The 24,841-nt window shown below is 47.4% G+C and overlaps 1 protein-coding gene across 3 annotated transcripts in view; it reads right to left on the bottom strand.

Moving 5' to 3' along the window:
• Positions 1–24,841, bottom strand: part of TSC2 (TSC complex subunit 2) — a 60,767-nt gene that overhangs the window by 29,829 nt on the left and 6,097 nt on the right. For all 3 annotated transcript variants that reach the window (XM_081965381.1, XM_081965380.1, XM_081965382.1), the window contains exons 9-15: positions 23,649–23,722; positions 23,305–23,431; positions 22,285–22,428; positions 21,635–21,772; positions 17,380–17,483; positions 15,991–16,072; positions 14,563–14,715 (exon numbers count right to left, since the gene is read on the bottom strand). In XM_081965381.1, coding sequence (XP_081821507.1) covers positions 14,563–14,715; positions 15,991–16,072; positions 17,380–17,483; positions 21,635–21,772; positions 22,285–22,428; positions 23,305–23,431; positions 23,649–23,722 — 822 coding nt within the window. The remainder of the gene's footprint in view (positions 1–14,562; positions 14,716–15,990; positions 16,073–17,379; positions 17,484–21,634; positions 21,773–22,284; positions 22,429–23,304; positions 23,432–23,648; positions 23,723–24,841) is intronic.

A 24,841-nucleotide genomic window follows, 5' to 3' on the forward strand; every position in this document is an offset into this window, starting at 1 on the left:
ACCACTCAGGTAAGTCAACTGTCGTTCTCCTGTGTGCTGCTTGGGGAATCCAAGCATGGGACATGCCAAAGCAATGAAGTCAAGGGTGGGAACTAGGCTGGTCAGGGGCCCTAGGTGGTGAAAGAACCCTCTGCAAGATTCGCCGCCCAAAGGAAACCTCTGCCGAGGCATACATGTCAACTTTATAATGTCTGATAAAGGGCAACGGTGGTGACCAGGTCGCCGCCCTGCAGATGTCTTCCACTGAAGCCTGTGTCGCTCAGGCCACCATGGTAGCAGCACTCCTGGTGGAATGGGGAGTCATGCGTCTGGGAACCGGTTGGGATTGACAGTCGTAAGCAAGGGTGAAACACGCTTTCAACCAGCGTCCGATGGTATGTGAGGACACCTGCCCCATGGATGAAGGCTGAAAGGACACGAACAGCACTTCCGACCTTCTGGATGATGCAGTGCATTTCACATAACGACGGAGTGCCCTGCGAACGTCAAGGTGATGCCACTGCCGCTCCTGTGGATGTGAAGGCTGCGGGCAGAAGTCTGGAAGAATGAGTTCTTGTGCTCTGTGGAACCAAGAGTTAATTTTTGGAAGGAATGCCAGGTCCAACTGCAGAACGACTCTGTTCGGATGGATGATGCATCCATCCTCGCGGACCAACAACACCGCCAGTTACATCATCCTCCTAGCCGATGCAATTGCTACCAAGAAGACAGTTTTAAGGGTCAACAATCGGAGACTGATCATGTGGATGGGCTTGAATGGAGCAGCCGTGAGGGCCCTGAACACCAGAGACAGGTCCCAGGTAGGGTAGCAATGCACTACCGGCGGTCTGAGGTTTGATGCACCCTTCAGGAATGATTGGACCCTGGGGTGTTGTGCCAGGGAACGGCCCTGCCCACTGCCAATCACAGCTGCAATTTGGCAGCGGAGGGTGTTGGGCGCTAGTCCCTTATCCATGCCCGTTTGCACAAAGTCCAATACCTGTGGAATGGATGTCTTGATCGGGTCAATGCTGGCTGACCGACACCATCTGCAGAAAGCCTGCCAAGTGGTCTCGTAGATGCGAGTTGTGGACGGGTGTCACGCTGCCTGGATTGTGTCAATTACTTTGTCAGAAAAGTGTTGTCAAGTCAAGATAGCCCGCTCACGTGCCACACGGCTAACTGTAGCAGTTGGGGGGTTGGATGAATGAGAGCTCCCTGGGAAAGGTGTATCTGATTGTCTGGTATTCCCCAGCAGCGTGAGACGGACAGGTGGACGAGGTCGGGGTACCAGGGGCTGTGTGACCACATTGGAGCAATCAGGAGGATGTCCACCCATTACGCTAGGATTTTCTGAATAACAAGTGGAATGATTGGTAGGCGCATAAAGGCGTAAAGAAAGCCTTACGGCCAAAGGCTGCAAAGCGCATCGGTGCCCTCCGCCCCTGGTGTTTTGTACCTGGTGTAAAACCTTGGCAGTTGCGAAATGTGAGGCTGCGCAAAGAGGTCCACTTCGGGCCGGCCAAAACTGTGAGACAGTTCCTGGAACAGGGCCAGATGGAGATGTCACTCCACCTGGTCCACTATGGCCCTGCTCAGCCAATCCGCCTGTGAGTTGGCTGTGCCCAATATATGCTCCGCTCAAATCGATAGTAGGTGGCTCTCCGCCCAATGGTGGAGTCTCTCCGCTTCCAACATCAAGGAACTGGACCACGTACCTCCCTGGCGGTTGACATGAGCCCTGGAGACCATGTTGTCGGTGAGGACTACCGTGTTTCCCCAAAAATAAGACAGGGTCTTATTTTCTTTTTACACACAAAATATGGCTTGGGCCTTATTATGAGGGGAAGGTTTATTGTTTTGGGGTTGCCGGGCGGCTGCTCTCTTGCTAGCGGGCTCTCAAAGAGCTGGGCACAGCCTCATGGGCGAATGACTGTGTTGCGCTGTCGCAGCAGCGCAACACAACAGCCATGAGGCGACCACGCTCACGAGCAGCCACATGACAAACACCCTTTCCAGCCAGGCACAGCGCCATTCACTGACCTAGGGGTATCGCTCAGCCGCATGAGTGCCTATTCACCGCCGCCTGGCTCCCACGGCTTGGCGCCTTCAAAATGCCAGTGAATAGTGCTCTGCACAGCTGGAGGGGGGTTGCGTGAGCAGTTGTTCCGCTCTCGCTCACATGCCTCCCAGCCTCACGATGCTCTGGCCCAGCTCTCCCTGCAGAGCCAGGGCACCTCCGCTGCCGCCACCATCGCCACCGCAACAAGGCAGCTTCCAAACTGAGACTTCTGGCAGTGGCCGCTATGGGCATACGCTCTATAGTTGTACGCTCTGCCGACAGCCAGCCCACAGCCATAGAGCATACGCCCAGAGTGGCCACTGCCAGAAAGCTCAGTTTGGAAGCTGCCAAAAAAGCTATGCTGGGATGCGGGCAGCGGAGGTGTCCTGGCTCTGCAGGGAGAGCTGGGCCAGGGCATCATGAGGTTGGGAGGCATGCAAACGGGAGCGGAACAGCCGTTTGCGCAACCCCCTTCTCCAGCCGTGCAGAGCGCCATTCACTGGCATTTCGAAGGGGCCAAGAGCCAGGTGGCGGAGAACACGTGCTCATGCGGCTTGGCGATACCCCTAGGTCAGTGAATGGCACTGTGCCCGGCTGGAAAGGGGGTGTGCCCGGCTCTTTGGGAGTCCCCTCGCAAGAGAGCAGTTGCCCAGCAACCCCCCTCTTCAGCTGGGCAGAGCACCGCCGAATAGACTCGCATCCGTCGTTACTACGATGCGGTCTGGCTCTTTGAAGGGGCATCCCTTGAGTAGTTTGGATGATGTCCACAATTGGAGCGATCGTAGCACCTTGGGCGGCAGGGTAACCTTGGTCTGCGAGTGGCTGGTGTGGGCCCTCTGGAAGGAGAGCAGGAACCACTGAAGCGGGCGCGTGTGGAATTGGGCCCAAGGAACTATGTCTATGCATGACATCATTTTCCCGAGAAGTTGGGAAAGAATGTCAGTTGGCCACACACACCTTCCTGCCCGGTTCCTGACTGACCAGAACTGACTAACTCAGGCCCCTATGCAGGACGCCCTATCGGGTGGGGAATGACTACTCCCACGCCATCTTCGAGACGTGCAATTCAGGTAAGACCAACTGACAGTCTCCGAAGTGGGATGTGGGAGGAGTCACATCTGGGACATAACAAAGCTAGATGTCTGTGGGAGGGAATCACTGGGCCTGAGCCCCCCGAGAGTCAAGGACTCCCTGAAGAACCCTCCTCCCGAAGGCTGCCTCCGCGGAGGCGTATGCATCCAGCCAGTAGTGCCTGATGAAAGGCGAGGGCGAGGACCAGGTGGCTGCTCTGCAGATCTCCTCGATGGGAGCCTGGGTGGCCCAGGCCGCTGACATGGCTGCACTTCTGGTGGAGTGCGCAGTGATGCCCTCTGGAACCTGGAGCCCTCGTGCCTCATAGGCCTTGGAGATGGCCAAACTAATCCATGTGCTGATGGTGGCCGGGTAGAAGGTTGGAAGGAGACGAAAAGCGCCTCTGACCGTCTGAAGGTCGCTGTGCGCCTCAGGTAGATACGCAGGGTCTTCTGACATCGAGACAATGCTAGAGCCTTTCCCTTTCCCTGGAAGGATTCGGGCAGAAATCCGGGAGGACTATCTCTAGCGCCCTGTGGAAGGGTGTTGATTTTTGGCATGAAAGCGGGGTCCAGTCTGAGGACAACCCGGTTGTCCAGGAAAGAACAGACATCCTCCCTGCTGGAGAGAGCGTTAAGCTCGGACACCCTCCTGGCTGAGGTGATCGCAACCAGGAAAACCAACTTAACTGTCAGGAATTGAAAGCTCACCTCCCTCAGAGGCTCAAAGGGCGCCTTCGTCAGTGACTGGAGCACCGTGGGAAGGTCCCAGGTTGGGAATCGGTGAACCACGGGAGGCCTCAGATTCACTGCCCCCTTGAGGAATCGCCTTAAAACCAGGTGCTGGGACAAGGATCGGGAGCCCCCCCTCCCCAAGAGAGTGGACAGGGCTGAGACCTGCCTTCTGAGGGTACTATGGGCCAACCCCTTCTCCAAGCCCTCTTGGAGGAAGTCCAGGACCTGGGGCACGGAGACCGAGGACGGGTCAATCCCCGCCGTTCGGCACCAGGTCGCAAAGGCAACTCAGGACGCATTGTAGATGCTCGTGGTGGAGCTCCTCCTGGAGGCCTCAATGGTCCTAATGACTTTGGCGGAGAAATGGGCCCCCCTTAGCTGCTCCCGCTCAAGCGCCAGGTGGTCAGATGGAGCCACTCCAGATCTGGGTGTTCCAGAGTCCTCTGGCGCAGAGCCATCTCCCCTTGTGGGATCCTCCAATGGGGAGATGTAGACATGTCCACCAGGTCTGCCAGCCAGGGGCAACGTGGCCAATAGGGGGCCACCAGCACTACCTCTACTCTCTCTGCTACTAGCTTCCTCAGGACCCCGGGGATGAGGGGAAGGGGAGGGAAGGCTTAGAGGAGGCCAGCCAGCCATCTTCAGTGAAGGGCATCTGTGTCCATTGCTCCTCGGGTCGGGAACCTTGATATGAATCAGGATGTTCGATGGGGATGCAAAGAGATTCACTGTCGGGCGGCCGAACCTATGGCAGATCTGCTGGAAGATGCTGGGGTGGAACTGCCATTCTCCGTTGTCCACTGTCTCCCTGCTGAGCCAGTCTGCCTGCTGGTTCTCTACCCCAGAGATGTGCTCCACCCTGATCGATCGGAAGTTCCGTTCCACCCAGTTCCCCAGCCGGAGAGCCTCGTTGCGCAACACCTTGGAGTGAGTGCCTCCCTGTTTGTTCACGTGTGCCTTGGCTGCCACATTGTCCGTCAGGATCAGGATGTGTTGAATGGACACTGTCGCCTTGAAGTGTCTAAGAGCTAGGTGGATCGCTCTGAGCTCCAGCCAGTTGATGTTGTTTCGCAGGTCCGTTGGGGTCCAGTGGCCCTGGGCTAGTGGGACTCCAGGTGTGCTCCCCTGCCTAGAGCTGGCGACAGCCACCAACGGAGCGAGAGGAGCACCTGGGGTGTCAAGGGGACCTTGAAGCTCGCGTCACTCGTCCCGTTTCTCTGGTGTGGAAGCAGGAACCACTGCAGCCCTCTGGTGTGGAGGCGGACCCAGGATACGATTCCTATGCCGGAGATGAGTTTCCTGAGAAGCCTGGAAAGAAGAGCTACAGGGACAGAATGAGTCTTGCGGATCTCTTGAACCAGCTGAACAATGCTGTCCCTACGCTCCAGTGAGAGGAACACCTCGCAGGCCAGAGTCAATGATGGTCCCTAGGTGCTGGAGCCTGGTGGAGGGGGCCAGGTTAATCGAGAACCCCAGGGACCTGAGGGTGTCGATGGTGAAACCCAGATCCCTCTCGACCCTGGTCGCTGACCTGCCCAGGACGAGGATATCATCACGGTAACAATGGAGCCAGACTGGGACAGACCAGAGGTGTCCCACCGTTGCGGTCAGTACTTTGGTGAAAGTTCTGGGGGCTGAGGCCAGCCCAAAGGAGAGGGCCTGTATTGGAAGTGATTGCCCTCATGGGAAAATCTGAGGAACCTGTGGTGCTCAGGAGCGATCATGATATGTAAATAGGCCTCCGTGAGATCTATGGAAGCCAGGAAGTCTCCCTGACGGATGCCCTCTAGGATGGACTTAAGTGAGACCATCTTGGACCTGCAGTAGAGCAGTCTGGAGTTAAGTAACTTGAGGTCTAAGATGGCCCTCCACTCCCCTGAACTCTTGGGAACTAGGAACAGGTTTGAATAGAATCCTGATCCCTTCTCCCCCTCCGGAACCAACTCCACTGCCCTGATAGCCAGCAGGTGTTGGATAGTCTTGCGCATGAGAGCGCGCTTGGCAGGATTCCTAGAGGAGGCAAAGGTTCGGAACCTATTCGGGGGCTGCGAGCGGAACTCCAGCTTTAGCCCGAGCCTAACAGTCTGGAGGACCCACTCATTCATGGTGATGCGTTCCCAGGTATCCGCGAACAGGGAGAGGTGGCCGCCAATGGGGTGATCCAGAGCCGGATCACTTGAACCTGCCCCCCCCCATGCGCGAAAGGGCGGCTTGCCCTGCGGTTGGCTCCTGAATCTGTCCCTGGAAAATTGCCTATCTCCCTGCCTGGGGAATCTGGGTGCAGGGTACCTCTGTTGGAACTCCAACTCAGGAGGACAATCGGATGTTCTCCTGGGGTAAGGAGCCGGTCGGTGGTCTGAGCGTTTGTTCTTGTCTTCCACGAGGATGGGGTCCAGCAATGAGCCGAAGAGCTTGTCCCCGGTGTAATCTGCTCCTGCCAGGTGCCATTTTGTCCAGGACTTGGCCTGCCAATGGCGCAACCACAGCAACCGTCTGGATGCCACTGAGGAAGATAAGGCTCTAGCCGAATACTATGCCACATTTAGGGTGGCGTCAGCCAAGAACTGGGTGGCTGCCATTAACTTGGTGATGTCCTGCAGCAGCCTCACATCTGACGCCGGTGTCCTGCCCCGAAGCTGCTCCAGCCATAGAAGGGTAGACTTGTTGAAAAAGGAGGAGGCGGCCACCACCCTAATTGCCCATGTCACTGCCTGAAAGGTCTTGTGCATTACCATCTCTGCCCTCTTGTCCTCTGCCTTGAGGCAGTTAGAAATGTCTCCAGTCACCACCGCGGAAGAGGAGGCTAGGTAAGCCACTGGAGTGTCCACTGGAGGAACCTGTAAAGCCTGGGCGAAGGTAGCATTAAGGTTGTAAAACCTGCGGTCATTGCTCCCCGGGTTGGGGAAGGTGCCTGGTTTAACCCACTGGGACTTAAGCACCTCTAGGAAGAGGTCTGGGGTGGGGATCTCCTCCTTCTCCACCTGGGGCCTGTGGAAGGGCCCCTTCTTGTCCCCCCCGCTCGTGCCAGGGGTGACAGCAGCTAGGGTGGGCTCTGGATGGTTGTCCAGGTCTGCCGTGGCCTTTGCCTTACGTAACAAGGAGCTAAACAAGGGAAGAGACCGGTGATATTGGATGCCTCAGGGACCTGGGAGTCCTCGTCTCCCGAGAACCCAATGTCCTTCAGTTCTCCCTCTTCTAGATCTGAGCCCTCACTGGCGGTGGAGGGAGAGGATGACCTGGGCTCTCTGGGAACAGGCGACCCGGGTTGGTCTCTATGTCCTCTAAGGTTCCCCCGGGAAGGCCTTCTCCAGAAGCCCTGGGGCTGGTGCTTCATCCCCATGGTGATCCTCTGTGCGATGGCTCTGGCTAAAACCTCCTGAAAGCTTTCAGGGAGCTCTGGGAGGGACGGGAGAAGGTCAGGAGGTTACAATGGCGCCCCTGGGCTAGTGATTGTGGAGCCAGCTGGCGTCTGGTGGGGCTAGGGACTCTGCGACCGAAGGGGTCTCCCCGTGCCCCCGAGGGGTGAGCAGGTGATAGAAGGGGTGATGGGGAGTGTGCCCTCTGCTAGAGCCCCTTGGGGATCCCGGGGAATCAAGCTGGGCCTCCTCCAGCGTGGGAAGCCTGCGAGGGGAGCGAGATCTAGAGGGGGACGGGCTAATGGTGTCCCTAGTCCTCCTCTTGGAGGCCCTGATGATCTGCACCTCCTTGCTGGGGATCTCCTTCCTAGCGGACTTGGAGGTGCTCTTCTTGGAGGAAGGCCTCCCTCTGGTGACTGGGGGAACCCCCCTGGAGGTCCCCCATATGTGACTCCTCCCGCGCCCACTTTGGAGACCTGCTAGCAGTAGCGACCTCTGTCATAGTACTTGACTCACCAGGGTCTGCAGGCTCTGACTTCTCTCCTGCGATAATGATACCTTGCACAAATCCAAGTTGATAAGAGTCCCAAGGTGCAATAAGGACCTGGTCAAGTGCAGATGGCTTTTCCAAAAGTCCAGGACGAATCCGTGGCACTGTAGAGTGTCGATTGTAGCTTATAGGTCCCGGTTCATCTGGACCCGGGATAATGACAGGATCAAGATGTTGTCTAAATAGCAATTGACTCTTATGGGCATCGATCGAAGAGATGCAGCTATTACCGCCAGCAACTTCGTGAAGATTCGCGGGGCCAAAGGAAGGCCGAATGGCAGTGCCTGGTACTGGAAATGGTGCCTGGCAAATTGGAATCTTAGGAACCTTCGGTGTGCCGGATGTATCGGCACATGGAGGTATGCCTCCTTGATGTCAACGGAGGTCATCAGATCGCCTTGGCGAATGCAAGTCAGGATGCTTTTTAGAGGTTGCATCTTGAACCTCTGATATTTGAGGTATAAGTTGAGCTGTTTCAATTCTAGGATGGCTCGCCATCCTCCTGAGCTTTTGGGGACTAAGAATAGTATCGAATAGAAGCCTAGTCATTCTTGCCCTTGTGGTACACTTTCTATGGCACTGATTGACAACAGATGTTGGTCCATCAGACACCGTTTTATTTGACACCTGGGTACGGGGCACCTGATGAAACACCTTGGGGGGATGGTGAGAAATTCTAGAGTGAGCCCTGCCTCACGGTCTGGATGGCCCAGGCGTCTGAGGTGGTTTCTGCCCACTGGTGGACGAAGGCTGTTAGGCGTCCCCCAATGGGCTCCACCCCGTGTGAGTCACCGGTATCTACGAAAGGACCGGTTGTTGGCGCCACGAAATAGCCGCCGCGCCAGAGGATGTTGCTGGCTCTGCTGCCAGTGACTATCTCTGATCCCGGAACGGTCCTGGGCTCTATCCTGAGGCTGTGTATAGGACCTCTTGTACTGGGAGTTATATGGGGCGGTAGTGAACGCCAAATCCCCAGCCCAAAATGGCTGCCTTCTATTGTAGGGCTGTTGTCTCCTGTCTGTACGTCTACTGGTCGATGGGAGGACTTTACGTTTGTCCCTCGTCTCAATTAAGATAGGGTCTAACACCGCACCAAAAACCTTTGAATGGGGTAGAGGCCAGGCGCCATTTGGAACGTACGTCTGCCTGCCAATGGCGGAGCCAGAGAAGGCAATGGGAAGCAACATTGGACACTACCGCTCGAGATGCAAAATAGGCCTCATTGAGAGTAGCATCAGAGGAAAACTCTAACGCTGCCACCAGTTAACGTCTTGGTGGAGACACATATCATAAGGAGCAAGCCTGGCCTGTAATTGCCTGAGCCATACTAGCGAAGTTCTGTTGAAGAACGAGGCTGCTGTAGCAACCTGCAACGCCCAGGCAGCTGCGTGGTGCGTTTTGCGAATGACCAGCTCGGCCTTACAGTCTTCAGCTTTGAAGCCTTCTGAAATTTCAGATGGGATCAAGGCTGGAGAGGCCAAGGCAGCAATTGGGGGGGTCCACCGTGGGGAATTGGAGAATCCCATCCAGTTCAGGGGTAGAGGTGTAGAGCCTCCTGTCCCCATTGCTAGGTGGGGAAACAGCAGTTGGTTGGGCCCATTGTTTTTGAACGTCTGAAAACAGCTTTGGAAAGGGAATGACATCCTGTTCCGGTACCTGCTCAGCGAACAAGCACTCTGTGAGATCCAGTCCTACCGCGGTACTGGCCTGCGTGGAAGTGCTGCCCAAATTGGTCGTTGCTTTGGCCTTGTATAGAAGAGATTTAAATAAAGCAGGCCGGAACAAGCCGGGAAATGCCTGCTTGTCCTGCACTAGGCCCTCGTCATCGGAGAGTTCCAGGTCTGCCACCCCTTCCTCCTCACCTAACACCGTTCACTGTAGACTGAGGGAAGCGGTGATGGGGGGGTCAGCCTGGGAATTAAGTTTCCCTAGCTGAGGTTGCAACCCTAGGCCTCTGGGCCCTGCAATGCAACTCCGCATCCACGCCCTGTGCGATGGCTGCTGAGATCATGTTTTGTAGTGCAGGGGGGTTAAACTCAGAACCTTCCTGAAGCCTCAGCCCAGCAGCTATGGGGGTAAACGTGGCTGTAGGCCTCGAACGTGTGGGCGTTGAAGCTGGCCTGGCCTCAGAAGGACTGGGGGGAGATTGGGGCCCCAATTCCCCTTTCTCAGTTGCCAGTTCTAGCGGGATAGGGAGGTCCGGAGACCAACTCTGTATTCCAGTCAAATGAATGGGAGAACCGGGTGAGGGGCCTTCAGCTACTAAAGCCAGAGGTGACCTGTTGGTGGCCACAGGGGCTTTTAATTTACCTTTGTCCTTGCGCTTGGCGACCTTAATCGGAGCCGTGGATGAAGCACAAGCCCTGTGACTAGCGGCCCTAGTGGTGGCTCTCCCCACCCTAGTACTGGCCCCAGTGGCCTCGGATTGCAGTGGGGAAGAGGTAGAAGCCCCAGCACTGCCTCTAGAGATGGAACAATCAGCCATAATTACTAACAAGGAGTTGAAAGGCTCAGTTCACGACCCAATATCAGAGGTGATTGTCGGGAAGCCGAATTGGAATGATTCTGAATACTTGCAAAGTATCCACATGCGCTGGAGCAGCGAGATGGCGAACCGACCTCCTCAGCTCCCAGAACAAGTCATTAGTGACGTAGGCGCCGTTTGGGCACAAAATGCTAAGCGCTGCCCTTCCAGCTGTTTCTCGGCGCTCAGAAGAGGTGGCGTCAAAAATGGCCACCGCAGCAGAGAGAAAATGGTGCGAAATCCAAATGTCGTCAAAATGGTGACCGCTTGCTACTAAGCGCTGTATGAGTTGCAACCGGCACAACCAAAGTCAACACGAAGGGAACAGCAGCGCCACAATCATGAGGCGACGAGTCACGTTGGGCCGATCGCACCCTCTAAGCGGATTGTGGCCGTTCAAACCAACGCAAGAGAGGCGAACCTACTCTCATTGCGGCACCCACGGGAGCGGAGAACGACAAATTGACTCACATCCGCGGCAGCTATCTGCTGCAATTCTTCCAATACACTAGTCCCCCTTGCCACGAGACCCTTAAGGGAAACCGCCGAAATACCAACGGGAACAATTACCCAGCGTAATTACTGCTCGTCGAAATGAGCAGACAACATGGCTCACACTTTCTTGAACCACAATTCAGTCCAAATGCATGAACTAAATCCAGACGAAATAAATCCAGAAGAACTAATTAAATAAAGAATAAATAAAGAATAAATAAAGAAATAAGTAAAGAAGGAGTAATTTGTCTAATGTCCTAGAAAAGAATTTTTTTTACATCTCTTTAGGCTGGACTGAGTTAAAAAACTGAATTACCCCAGTCAGAGGAGGCATGGTCAACAATTATGTAACTCAGTCTCTAGGCTAATGGACAAAGTTAACCCATGCTTGGATTCCCCAAGCAGCGCACAGAAGAAGATGGACCGAAGAGATGAGGTGTTTCGAGTCTATACAAGATATGCAGCAAGAAACGGTCTCCCTAGAGAAATTCATATAAGATTTACTAAGAAAGCAATTAAGACACAAATACTACAAAAGGCAAGAGACAAGAAACTGAAATATAAAGGCAAGGAGATTGTAGTTTTGAAACAAATACCAAGCAGAGTGAGAGAGATGAGAAGAGAATACCAATTCTTGACTAAAATTCTACTTTAAAAGGTGTTAATTATAGATGGCTGATTCCAGAAGGTATCAGAAAGATAATATGAGAATAATTTTAGACACTTTGGAATATTACGAGGCACCTCCTGAAAAACAAATGGCTTTGATGTTTTTAGATGCACAGAAAGACTTTGACAATGTGTGTTGGCTATTTATGTTGTTACAGCTGGAACAGCTGTAAGAAATTTACCCAAGTCATACAAACTATATACCACAAACAAACAGCAAAGATAATGATAAATTGAGAACTGACAGACTCTATTGAAATAAGGAAAGGGACAAGACAAGGCTGTCCACTATCTCCTTTGCTATTTGTCTTAACATTAGAAGTTTTAAACAGAAATATTAGAGAAGAAAAAGACATAAAAGGAATGAAAATTAAAAAGGAAGAATACAAATTGCAAGCATTTGCAGACTTCATCTTAGAGGATCCATTAGAAACTGCACCTAAATTGATACAGAAAATAGAGGAATATGGAAAAGTAGCAGGTTTGAAAATAAACAAAGACAAAACAAAGATTTTGACAAAGAATATGCTATTAAGACAAAAGGAAGAATTGGCGGAAGCTTTGAAGATCCAAGTCACGAATAAGGTCAAGTACTTGGGGATATATTTGACAGCAAGATGTAGTACACTTAAAGAGAACAATTACCATAAATTTAAACAGCAGATTGTAACAGATTTGACAAAATGGGAAAATTTACAATTATCAATAATAGAGAGAATAGCTACAATCAAAATGAATATATTACCTAGAATTTTATATTTGTTCCAGACAATTCCAATTAGGTTAGGGAAAGATTATTTTGATCATTTAAACAAAATAATGTTGAAGTATTTGGCAGGGAAAGAAGGAAAGAATAAAATTAAAATTGTTACAAGATGCTAGAATAAGAGGAGGATTTGGCCTACCTAATTGGGAGTTATACTACCAGGCAACAAGCTTGATGTGGGTTAAGGAGTGGATAACATTAAGAAATTCTAGAATACTGACTGTAGAAGGACATGGTTTGCTGTTGGGATGGCACATACAAGGGAACTAAAACGCAAGGATATTTTAGAAGACATTATATACGTGAGGCTATTAAATTGGGAGAAGATTAAAAGGCAACATTATTTAAAAGTTCCAGTCTGGATATCAACTACTGAAGCATTTTCATATCCAATAACATACAAAAAGGAACACAGAGTTAGATATGGTGAAATATTTAATGCAAAGGGTGAACTTAAATCGATGCAAGAACTTGAACAGCAAGGTATAAAGATGAACTGGTTTTCATATGCGCAAATACATTCTAGATATGATAAAGATCTTAAAATGGAAGGTTTCCATGATAAAATGACTGAGCTAGATAAAATTTTGATAGGTTATGATGAAAAGGTAATTTAAAAACTGTATGGATTCTTATTAGAGGTTAAGTTAGAAGAAGAACAAGTTAAAGAATCCATGATTGCTTGGGAGAAAAAATTTGGGCGTGGGATAGACTTAGAGAATTGGCAGAAATTGTGGTCCCAAAATTATAAAATGACAATGTCAACAGCATATAAAGAAAATTTGTATAGGATGTTTTACAGGTGGCATCTATCCCCGATGAGAATAGCAAGAATGTTCAAGAATAAATCGGAAAAGTGTTGGAAATGTCATCAGATACCGGGTTCATATTATCATATGTGGTGGACTTATATAGAAGCTAAAAGATATTGGACTAAAATTCACACTTGGTTGGAAAAGATGATACAAAAACATATAGACTTTAAACCAGAAATCTTTTTGTTGGGAATTATACCGGAAACATACAATAGAGAATTGAAATACTTGATTGTAAATGTATTAACCGCAGCTAGAATTGTATTTGCTAAAAATTGGAAAAATGAGAAAATACCAACATAGGAGGAAGTTATCTATAAAATAATGGAATGTGCTGAAATGGGTAAATTGACATTTGAAATTAGAGAACAAAAAGATAAACAATTTTATAAGACATGGGATTTATTTTATCAATGGCTAGATAAAAAAACATGGAAATGAAAGATACTAGAGAATGCTATCAATACAAAAATAAAAGAATGATATTGAATATAATATAAAGATATTATTATTATTATTGGATAGATTGAAGATGATGTAATGAATTATTACAATATAAATGATCCCAACATTAAGTATAGCTTGTTGAAAGTAAAGGAATAAATAGTGATAGTCAAACAAATAACGTACATTGATAACATATATAAACATTTTGGATTTGATAACATGTGTTTTTATATAAATTGCAAGTAATGACTATGGAAAGGATGCACAAAAAAATTGCAACCAATCAACACACTGTATGTAATGAAAGATGGTTTTATGTTTTGTGTCTTGTTTGTCTGTTTAAAAAAATAAAAACTCTTTATAATAATTTTAAAAGGGGGGCGGAGATTGCCGGGCCACACCTCGAGAGCTCGGAGAGCTGCTGATGCCACCACTGAAAGGTGCTGCTGGGTAGGACGGCCAAGAGGATGGACATGAAGGGGGGGGGGGTGAAGAGGAGGCACCCCCTTAGCTGCAAGAACCAAGGCTTGGGGCCGGGAGGGACCAAGTTGAGAATGGCTTATCTGAGGGTGGGTCCTCAGCTGATGACCGAGTGGGATTCACTTAACACTGGCAACAGACATGGCCAGAACTGCCATTGCTGTGAGGGTCAATTGTGTGAGATGTCTTGCTTAACAACCACATTACTTAGCAACAGAGTTGTAAGTCACAGTTGTGGTTGAAAAATGAGGACTGTCTGCATAGCTTATTCAATAAACCATGCTTGAAAACATCATAGTTCAGTGCTTTGTGTACATCTGAACTCTCTTTCAGCTAACAAGACATCCTGGAAGGGGAAGGAGCCTAAACGTGAGCTTCGAGGTGGGGGTCCAATCCCACTGCCCACCCCCAAAGCACAGTTGCAACACAGTGCTGTCATTGTTACCAAAGCCTCTTAATTTTACAATGTGTACTTGGCAGCCCCACCAGAAAGGCAGCCACCCTTGACGTGACAACAGTCTCTCTGGCCCGAAGCAGGATTTGCTCTCTGTTTCCTGGGAAGGGGCTTAATCTCTGCGGTCACAGAGACTGGAGGTGAAACACGGAGTCCATACCTTCTCTATGATATCCAGCAAGCTGCTGAAGTGGTGGGTATTGCAACCTTCAGCCAAGTCCACCAGCAACTGGGTGGCCAGTTTGCGAACTTGGTGGTCTTTATCTTCCGGGACATGAGACAGCTGGGAGATGACCAGATTAATCAATTCCTCCTGCAATCAGAGATAATTTCCCACTGTAACTAAGGTGGGTGGATAGACAGGTTTCTATGCTGTCAGGCAAAACCATCAGGTTCAGGAGTCTTGGATTTTTAGGTCCTCAAGCAGCCACACGTCATCTGACCTCTAGGACCCACAATCTCTTCAACACACGCAACCATGAAAGACGCTGGGGAACGAGGGGAAGAGAGGTTGGGTGCAGAACTCCCCAGTCACTTAGGGGTCAGGAAAAGAAACTAAGGGAAGGATCTGCCCTAGAGGGAAGATTTTCTAGCTTGCAAGATTGATATCAGCCCTGTATTGTACAGGTAGTCCTTGATTTACGACAATTGAACTAAAAATTTCTGTTGCTAAGCTAGACTGTGGTCAAGTAAACTTTGTTCCATTTTATGACCTTTTATAACCAGTTGTTTTTTGACCAGTTGTTAAGTACATCAATGCAGATGTTAAGTTAGTAGCACACTAAATGAATCTGGCTCCCCCAGAAGATCAAGACATGTGATCACATGACCCCAAAACACTGCAAATATGAGTCAGTTGCCAAGCACCTGAATTTTGATCTTTGCTTCTGCCTTACTTTTTTGGTTTATAAACTATTGTTTTATCTTTCAGCAGTGTTAGTGAGCAATTGAGGCAATTTTGCAACTGTTAATATTACTCCTGATATTTTGAATTCAGCTGATTATCAAGATCTCTGAGCACTTCACAGTAAAAACGCAGTTTTCTATGATTTTTAAATGCTGAACTAGTCTTTATTAATTGTTGTTTCAATTTGTGATTTTAAAATTTGTGTTCTGCTGCTTTTACTGAATCCCACCTAACATACTAAAAATCAATAGACAAATAAGTAATCATTATAAATTCACCACCTTAAATAGGAATTTGAGAAATGCAAGCAGTGATAGGTGGGAGAAGAAAGAGAGCAGTGCATACATTCAAGGTTTCCAAAGGATCCAAGGATCACCTGATGGAAGCCAAAGAAGCAACTCACAGATGTTCCATTTCACTGCAGGAAAGCACTGAATCTAGGAGACACAGACAAGAAAGAGGCTGTGCAGCTTCCTCAGATAAAAACAGGCCTGTCCAGACCAACCGGATCAGAAGACGCATCTCTAGCTTGGCCAAACACGTGGTCAGTTTGAGCGTGAACACCATTGCTTCGATACAGAGAACAGTTTGCACACCAACTGCTTGTGCCTCTCTCCTCCGGCCCATTAACCACAAAGCCTGACGACCTCTCTGCATAATCAGAATAAGAGGGAGACTCACCTCATAAAGCTGCCTGTTGACACTCAGCACGAAAGACAAAACGTGCAAAACTTTTATGCGAACAGCACCCCGGCTCTCATTTCTAAGCAGAAAAGGAGGAGAAATAAGGTTGCTTTTCAAAAAGAGACCAAATCTACCCTGGCAACTCAAACTCTTATGTTGGCCAACGTTGCTCATCTTGTTAAATTACCAGCTAACTCAGGGAGTCATCTGACCCTTTAGCAGAAACCAATCTTTGGTTTATTCAGTGGTGATGAACTTCTGGGCCAATAGGACACGTTCCAATGATTTGTTATCCTAATTATAACACTTAACTTAAAACAATATAATAATTATAGAAATACTGCTACTAATAAAAACATGAATCAATATAAGTACATGTAGTTTTTTCATCAGAAGTTACTGTATTGCACTTATGAGATGGCTCGATTTTACAGCAATTTTTATGGCGGTCATTAAGCAAATCACTGTAGTCATTAAACAAACAATGTGGTCATTAAGCAAATCCAGTTTCCTCAATGGGCATTTTTACCACTTTTTGACAAAAAACAGCAAAAAAAAAAGGTCCCAGGTTGCAATCACGAGATCTCACTTTGACACCTGGCAACCGGCACACCTTTACAACCAATTGCCAAGTGCCCAAATTGTGACTACGTGACTTGAAAGGTGGAAGAGGCCTCAACATCCCTACTCCGATGTGGCGATGCAGCCACAAAAAGTTAAGCCATGTGACAGAACCTGAGGTCCAATGCAAGGTCCACAGACGTATCGGCTGCTCAAGTGTCCCAATCCTTGAGCAGCCACCTTCTCTTTCTAGGCCCTTTAACAAAAGAAGAGGCCACCATCACCAAGTCTCTCTAATTCCACTTTGGAATCATCTGAGCCAGGCAGACGTTTCTCCTAATATTTCTTCAGTTATAATACGTTGGTTGGTATCAAATCATTTAGAGCCAAGTGAAAGTAAGTTTGCTACTTCATCTATACATTCGGTATTCAAACTGAGATCAGGTTCAACACCCACCTACCTACCCTGCCTCCCCCAGTGAATGGAGCTCACAGCTACCCATTCTCCTCCCTCTCGATCCATGTGAGTGGCCTTGAGCTCCCAGGAGAGAGACGGGACGTTATTGCAATAAGTAGTATCAAAGATCAGAAAAGTATGATCACATGGGCTAGAGTCATAAATAGCTCTAAGCCATAAAGCCGTTCACAAACCACGGTGGTTGCATTCAGAAGGTGCAAACCATTATGAATGTGGGAGCTCAATCAGAGTCCCTTCCTGACATGGTCTCCAGCAGCTCTTTGCCACCCTCATCTCAGCATCCTCATCCGGCAAAGCCTGGAGAGAGAAGAGGTGATGTGGAGCCACGCGGCAGTTGTTGGTCCTACCTGAAGAACCTGTCCATTAATGCCTGCAGGTTCTGAATCCAGCCGTCCTTCGCAGGGTGGATGGACTGAGCTCGGTAGGTTATAAGATTCAGAACTGAAGATTCCTTTCAAAAGGCAAGAGAGAGGCAGCAGTGAGGGGGGAAAACGATACTGGAGTTCTGAATCATTTTCATTTTAACTCTCTTTTGCTTCTTATATAATTTTATATACAGTTTTTAGGTTTTAATATTTTACGTTTACACCAGCCAGAGTTCCTCTGTCAGAGATATGGGCATTTTCTAAATTTGATAAATTAAATAAAAATAGCCTCCTACCTTTTCCCAGTAAGATCCAAGCATTCTTGGACCACGTTTTGTTTCATATATGCAAATAATAATAATAATAATAATAATAATAATAATAATAATAATAATAATAATAATAATAATAATAATAATAATAATAATAATAATAATAATAATAATATGCAGACTCTGCAAAGAAGTTGATGAAACTGTTGACCACATACTCAGCTGCTGTAAAAAAATTGTGCAGATTGATTATAAATTGCGGCACAATTCAGTAGCACAAATGATCCACTGGAATTTGTGCAAAAATTATAATATTAAAACAACAACAAACTGGTGGGAACATAAGCCTGAAAAAGTCACCAAAAATCAGATGGTCAAGATTCTATGGGATTTTCGTATACAAACGGACAAAATACTGGCGCATAACACACCAGACATCACACTGGTTGAGAAAAAGAAGGTTACAATCATAAACATCGCAATACCAGGTGATAGCAGGGTCGAGGAGAAGGAACATGAAAAAATCGTGAAATACCAGGACCTAAAAATTGAAATTCAACTATTATGGCACAAACCAGCAGTGGTAATTCCAGTGGTAATCGGCACACTGGGTGCTATTCCAAAAGCACTGGAATTACATTTAAAACAGTTAAAACTTGACAAAATCACCATCAGTCAAATGCAAAAAGCTGCACTGCTTGGATCTGCACGTATATTACGAAAATACGTTACGACGTCCTAGGCCCCTGGGTGGGGCCCGACTAGTAATCAATGCCAAATCCGGCGAAACAACTGGCCGCTGTGATACAATCGAATAATCATCATCATCATCATCATCATCATCAGGATCATGCAGACCAATGTCATGGTTTAGAAGGGACGTGACTTAAACGGTGGTCTCTTCCAGTGGTAGTTAGAAATAAGGACATATTATCTGCCCTGCAGTTTGTAACTTAGATTTCTTTTTTAATTCATATGTAACATTAAAATGTGTTTTTTTCTAACTGAAGCACAGTTGTACATACAACTTCTTCACAAACATCAAACCAGTTTTGGGAGAATAAATAACATTTAAAATAATGGGCTTTATTGATCAGGATTGATTTAATCATGACTCAATTAATCAATTAACTCAGAGTTAATTGAACATTTCTGTCCGCAGCAATCTAAAACTAACAGAGTTATTAGTGCTTGTAACAGATGTTTGTGCTGGTAAGAATATCAACCTTGCTGTCAAGGAAAATCAAGCTTTTGATATTGGGTGCCATACCATCTGCACCAAGCAAAGAGGTGGTAAGGAATTAGGGGAACTAAGGCACAAAACAGGTTATATAGAAAGTAAACACAGGGTCAGTCCAAAAGGACTCAAATGTCTATACACCAACGCACAGAGTATGAGGAATACAAAGGGTGAATTAGAAATGCAAGTAAATAAGAGCAGATATGATATTGTTGCCATTATGGAAGCTTGGTAGGATAGAAAAATGTGGGTTAGACAGCATCAGCACCAGATCGATTTGTAACTGGCTGACCAACCGGGGTCAACATGTAGACCTCAATGGAGCTGCATCTACATGGAGGGAAGTGTGGCACCCCATGGCTCTGTTTTAGGCCCAGGACTCTTCAGCATCTTCATCCATGATTTGGATGAGAGGATAGATGAGGGAACTCATCAAATCTGCAGATACCAAGCTGGCAGGAATAGCCAACACTCCGAAAGATAGGCTTAAGATACAGAAGGATCTTGACAGACTTGAACGTTGGGCGCTATCTAACAAAATGAAATTCAAAAGTAAGGTTCTACATTTAGGCAAAAAAAACCTAAAGCAAAAGTATAGTATAGGTGGTTCCTGGCTCAACAGTAACAGAGGGATCATGGGAGTCCTAGTGGACAACCACTTAAATATGAGCCAGCCGTGTGCTGCAGCTGCCAAAAAAGCCAACAAAGTTCTAGGCTGCATTAACAGAGGGATGGAATCAAGATCACATGAAGCATTAATATCACTTTATAATGCCTTGGAAAGGCCACACCTAGAATACTGCATCCAATTGTCATCGACATGATATAAAAAAGATGTTGAGATTCTAGAAAGAGTGCAGAGAAGAGCATCAAAGATGATTAGAGGACTGGAGGCTAAAACATAAAGAATGGTTGTTGGAATTGGTTCTAGTTTAATGAAAAGAAGAACTAGGGATGACATGATAACAGTCTTCCAATATCTCAGGGGTTGCCACAAAGAAGAGGGAGTCAAGCTATTCTTCAAAGCAGGGTAGGACAAGAAACAATGGATGAAAACTAATCAAGGAGAGAAGCAACCTGGAATTAAGGAGAAACTTCCTAACAACCAGAACAATTAAGCAATGGAACAACTTGCCTCCAGAAGTTGTGAATGCTCCAACATTGGAAGTTTTAAAGAGATTGGGCAACCATTTGTCTGAAAGGGTATAGGGTTTCCTGCCTGAGACCTCCTTCCAACTGTTATTCTGCTCTGTTCTGTAAACCTGAAATCCTAGCTTATTTCTATTTTTCAAAATAAAATTCAAGTGCTCCTACCAATTATAAGAATGCCTCAAATCTGGTACTGGAAAAAGGAGGAGACTTATCTGAGGAAGCAGGATTTCCTTTGCTCTTTTTCTGTTAAAAAAGCCATGTTTGAAACAAACCACCCAGGTGAAAAAGACAGAACACCCTCTTTGAGTTCTTTGGTTTCATGTATCAGACAGAGTCAAAACCATCTGGCCCTTAGCAGTAGGTAAATACAACCTCAGATGAATAACACCACAATTTCACACAATTTTTCTCTGTGTATGGTCTGACTTCGGGGTTGCTGGGACAGCCACTCCTGGAAGACTGGCACTGCCCTGAATGTTTTCCCCTGGTGAATAATCTTCCTCTCTGGAGACCGGTGGACTTTAAATTATCTGGAAATGGCCTTTATAACCCTTCCCAAATTGATGGTCAGCACCAATTGCTTCTCTGGAAACCTTTTCTGATGTCTTCCCTCTTTGGCATTGTGTGAACAGCAAGCGCCTAAAACTTTGGCTTTTGTAGAGGTTGTCCCAATTGCTGATGCTCAGTTGATCAAGGGCCCCAGATTAGCAGCTCCTGGCTGCTACGTAGCCTCCTCGTACCTATGGAAGAAGTCAGGGTGGACTTAAGTTTTCCACACAGGGCTTCTCCACTTTCTTTTTGTAAAATAAATGATGCCGTGTTGTTCTTCATCTGAGGCTGAATTCACTTATTTTAAAGAACTGCTGAGGACCAGATGATTTGTACCATGTCCTGAGACATAAAACTACAGAACTTAAAAAAAAACTCTATAGAACTCCATGGATATAGAACTCAGAGGGTCCTCAATTTATGACCATAATTGAGACCAAAATTTATGTTGCTAAGCAAGACATTTGTTAAGTAATTTTTGCTCCATTTTACATTACATTACAGCATTAAAAATTAAAACCAAAATGTCCCATCCCAGAGCCAGTGAACTATTAAAAGCCTTATTAACTGGGATTCTAGATTGGATGAGAAAAAAACGGTGTTAGGTTGGTAACCCAGCTTCCCCATGGACTTTGCATGACAAAAAGTGATCATATGACTCAGGGACCCTGCAACCATCACAAATATGAACCAATTGCCAAGTGGATGAATTTTGATCACCTGACCATGGGGATGCTACAATGGTCATAGGTGTGAAAAATGGTCATAAGCACCATTAACTTTGAGCAGTCACAAAGTGAAGCTGGGGACTACCTGGCCGTTTTTTTCTCCATGGCTGTAGCAAAGCATTGCATGCTAATGCCATCCAAGACTCCTCAGCTGGCTTTGACCACTCCGAGGGCCTGGAAGGCCGTCTACAAGTGCATTGAATCAGCAACAGTGTGAAGGAGCCCTTTGGGGCCAAATCAGATGACTAGAAGGGATCGCGGGGGGGGGGGGGGGCATTTCCCACTGGAAACCTTACAGGCCTTCGGTCAGCACATCGCTCCACAAGTTCAAAGTATCTCTCTTTGGAGCCATGGAAGTCATTCTGGTCACACAGCTCCTCAACTGTGGTCAGCAAATCGTGGACAATGGACTTCAGTTCCTGGCTTTCCAAAGTCTAGAAGGCAGAAGGAAAAAAACCTCTTATTTCAACACACTACCTAGCGGCTGCTTCCATTAACCCCGCTGCCTAAGAATGGGAGGAAAATGCACATTCTTCCTAGCTACAGTTCATAACCCAAACGGTTAGACTTGAGACTCAGCTGATTTCCCCCTAGCAATTATTTAATCAAGAGCCTCTATTTCTGTGAGGGTTCCAGATGCAGGAACAGGCTCCGACTGCTGGACCTTCCAGAAAGAAGCAAACTTCCAGCTGGAAAGCAGGAAACAGACACATTTTCTGCCCTAAATTTAGAGCAGTCTCTGGAATCCTTGTGTTGTAATTGTTTACCTTCCTGCCAATAAATATTATTAATCTGAGTTTCTAGTGTTATTCTGTGGATTAACTACTCCAAATCTAGACAGCAAGAACAACCTTCAATCCACACACACCGGAAGTTCACAATTTGGTCAGCTGCATAGCAAACTCTGCTCCACCAGGAGGGCATCTAAAACAGGCAGGGCACCAACCTGCAGCTGCTCGACCAGCCGCTGCATGATATCCAAAAGGAGGTCCCAGGTGACTGCCTGGAGGTCCTTGCCGTATTTCTTGATCAGCCTTGTTATGGAGAGGACGATTTCATAAGACACGATGGCATTGGGGGCTGACATGGCCTAAAAGGAAAAGCCCCCGTCAAGGAAAGAGCTGGTGAGTAGAAGCAGCACTTGCACCCTCCCCAGAATGGCCCTTCTCCTCGTGGTGGAGGTACTCTTCTGCTGGGCTTAAGGAAAAACAGAGCACAAGGGATTTTTATACACGTGCCATTTTTACATTCTATTATTATGTGTAGCTGCTTTCATCAGAATTATTTAAATCCAAAAGCTGCATCGTTTTTGTATTTTTGTTGCCCAAAACCACCTAAAGTCTGGGAAGAAAGTGGTAGACATATTTTATAGTAAAATTAATAACAAATCTAAATAGTAAACAAATGCTAGTGTTGTGTAAGTAGGACCAAGAGAGGAATCCAGATGTTTATAGCTTCCTTAGATTTCTACTCACTCAGAGCTCTTATGAGGCTCCACATCTGGGATGGAAGCCACTCTGAAGCTCTGAAGAGCACCTTGTGTTTAGGGATCTCTGAATCTATCCCCTGCCCGGGTTCCCTTCTCCAGCATTCATCTGCTTGTTCCTCCACCTTCCCACCAAGGAGTTCAGAGATCTGTAAAAGATTCCCTTACCTAAATTGTATCCTAGTTGCTGATCTGCAAGTAGGCAAGGCAACTAATCCTCAACCAGAGTGAATATTTGGTGAACTTTGCATCTAAGCTGGGACTGGAATATCACCTGCTTTGCTATCAAGAACCCACGGCAGCCTTTGCAAGTGGGGAACTTTGGGAAGAGGTGGGCCAACCGCCATGAAGCCTCTGGCTTATGGTTGTGCTGCACTTGGAATTATTTGGAATCAAATCCAATACATCTGGAGGGCCCAGGTTTGGGGAGGCAACTCTACACTCTCCTGTTTCAAATCCTTTTCAGAGTCTCATGTTTACCTTCAGGAAAGAGGGCAGCACAGATGTTGGTGAATTTTTGAGAGATTGCAGTCTGTGTGCACCCCACAAGGCCATCCCCACAAAGAAGACAGCTCCCCTCAGGAGGACAGCATCTGCCATGTAGGTCCTGAAAACAGAGGACAGTGGGAAGCATCCCTAATCTTCCTCACAAAAGTCTGCAACAAAACAACAGGTCCCAGATTTTCTACATTTCCTACGTCAAGCTGAAACAACATTTCATTTTTTGTGGTGCCCAACCATCTCTCTGCGCTGACAAGGTGGTCCTTCAACGTGCCACAACTAAGGCTTGCTCCCATCCCTGAGAAAGACATGCAGCCACATACCTATCCTCCATGATCCGACACATGTTATAAATGGCACTATGACCCAGGTGAGTTCCCAACAGATTCCGCATGAGCTGAAGGACAAATAAGGGCTCTCTGTTAAGTGTACAGAATCCCAAGAATTGTACACAGAAAGTACTATACATTTTGCAATAAAGACATGAAGGAAGCACCAAGCCTGATGACGAATTCTCCAACAGAAATTTAATGAAGCTATAACATTTACATCAATAATGTGCTGTACGGTAGATAATTTGGCATAAAAGGTAACGGTAAAGGTTCCCCTCGCACATATGTGCTAGTCGTTTCCGGCTCTAGTGGGTGGTGCTCATCTCCATTTCAAAGCCAAAGAGCCAGCCCTCCCCAAAGACATCTCCGTGGTCATGTGGCCATAAACACCAGAGGCGCACGGTACACTGTCACCTTCCCACCAGAGGTGATCCCTGTTTTCTACTTGCATTTTCCCATGCTTTCCAACTGCTAGGTTGGCAGAAGCTGGGACAAGCAACCGGAGCTCACTCCGTTACGCGGCACTAGGGATTCGAACCACTGAACCACTGATCTTTCTGATTGACAAGCTCAGCATCTTAGCCACTGAGCCACTTAACTGAGCCCTTAACTTGGCATACTGTCTTCTAAAACATCACCCAAACATTTTCAATGCAAAATTCCTGCTCTTTAAAGCACAGATATGTGAAGTTGAATGTCAGATGTTTTTCTGGTGCAAAGCAGCCAGTAAAGGGCTGAACCCTGATCTGTAAGTGATCTGTAAAACCCGGGGGTGGAATCTTGGGGAAGAGCTGTGCTGGAAGAACTATGAGCGAAAGGCAGCCCTTCAAGCCTTCTACTTGCCAACCTGACAGCTGCAAAAAGAGCAGACAGAGATCCAGCCGTTCAGGTCCACCCTGCCTTACCCCAAATATTTTGTATGGAAGTTCTACTAGGGCATTAAGGAGGCAAAAGGAGGCCATCTGAAACCCATCCCTAGGAAACACCTGCTCCCATCCTAGATCTCAAAGCAACTTTCGCTGGAGAATAGAAGGATCTGGGCATGTTTGCCTGGAGATAAGAACATGACCAGATCAGAAGATTGCTTGGTTCGCAAATCTACATGACTGAATTTGCTGTTTGGGATTGAATTTGCTTTATTCAACTCAACCTACTTATAAAAATAGCACTAATCCTAAACAAAG

Source organism: Natrix helvetica, assembly GCF_964273705.1.
Source record: "Natrix helvetica genome assembly, chromosome: 13".
Classification (NCBI taxonomy): Eukaryota; Metazoa; Chordata; class Lepidosauria; order Squamata; family Natricidae; genus Natrix; species Natrix helvetica.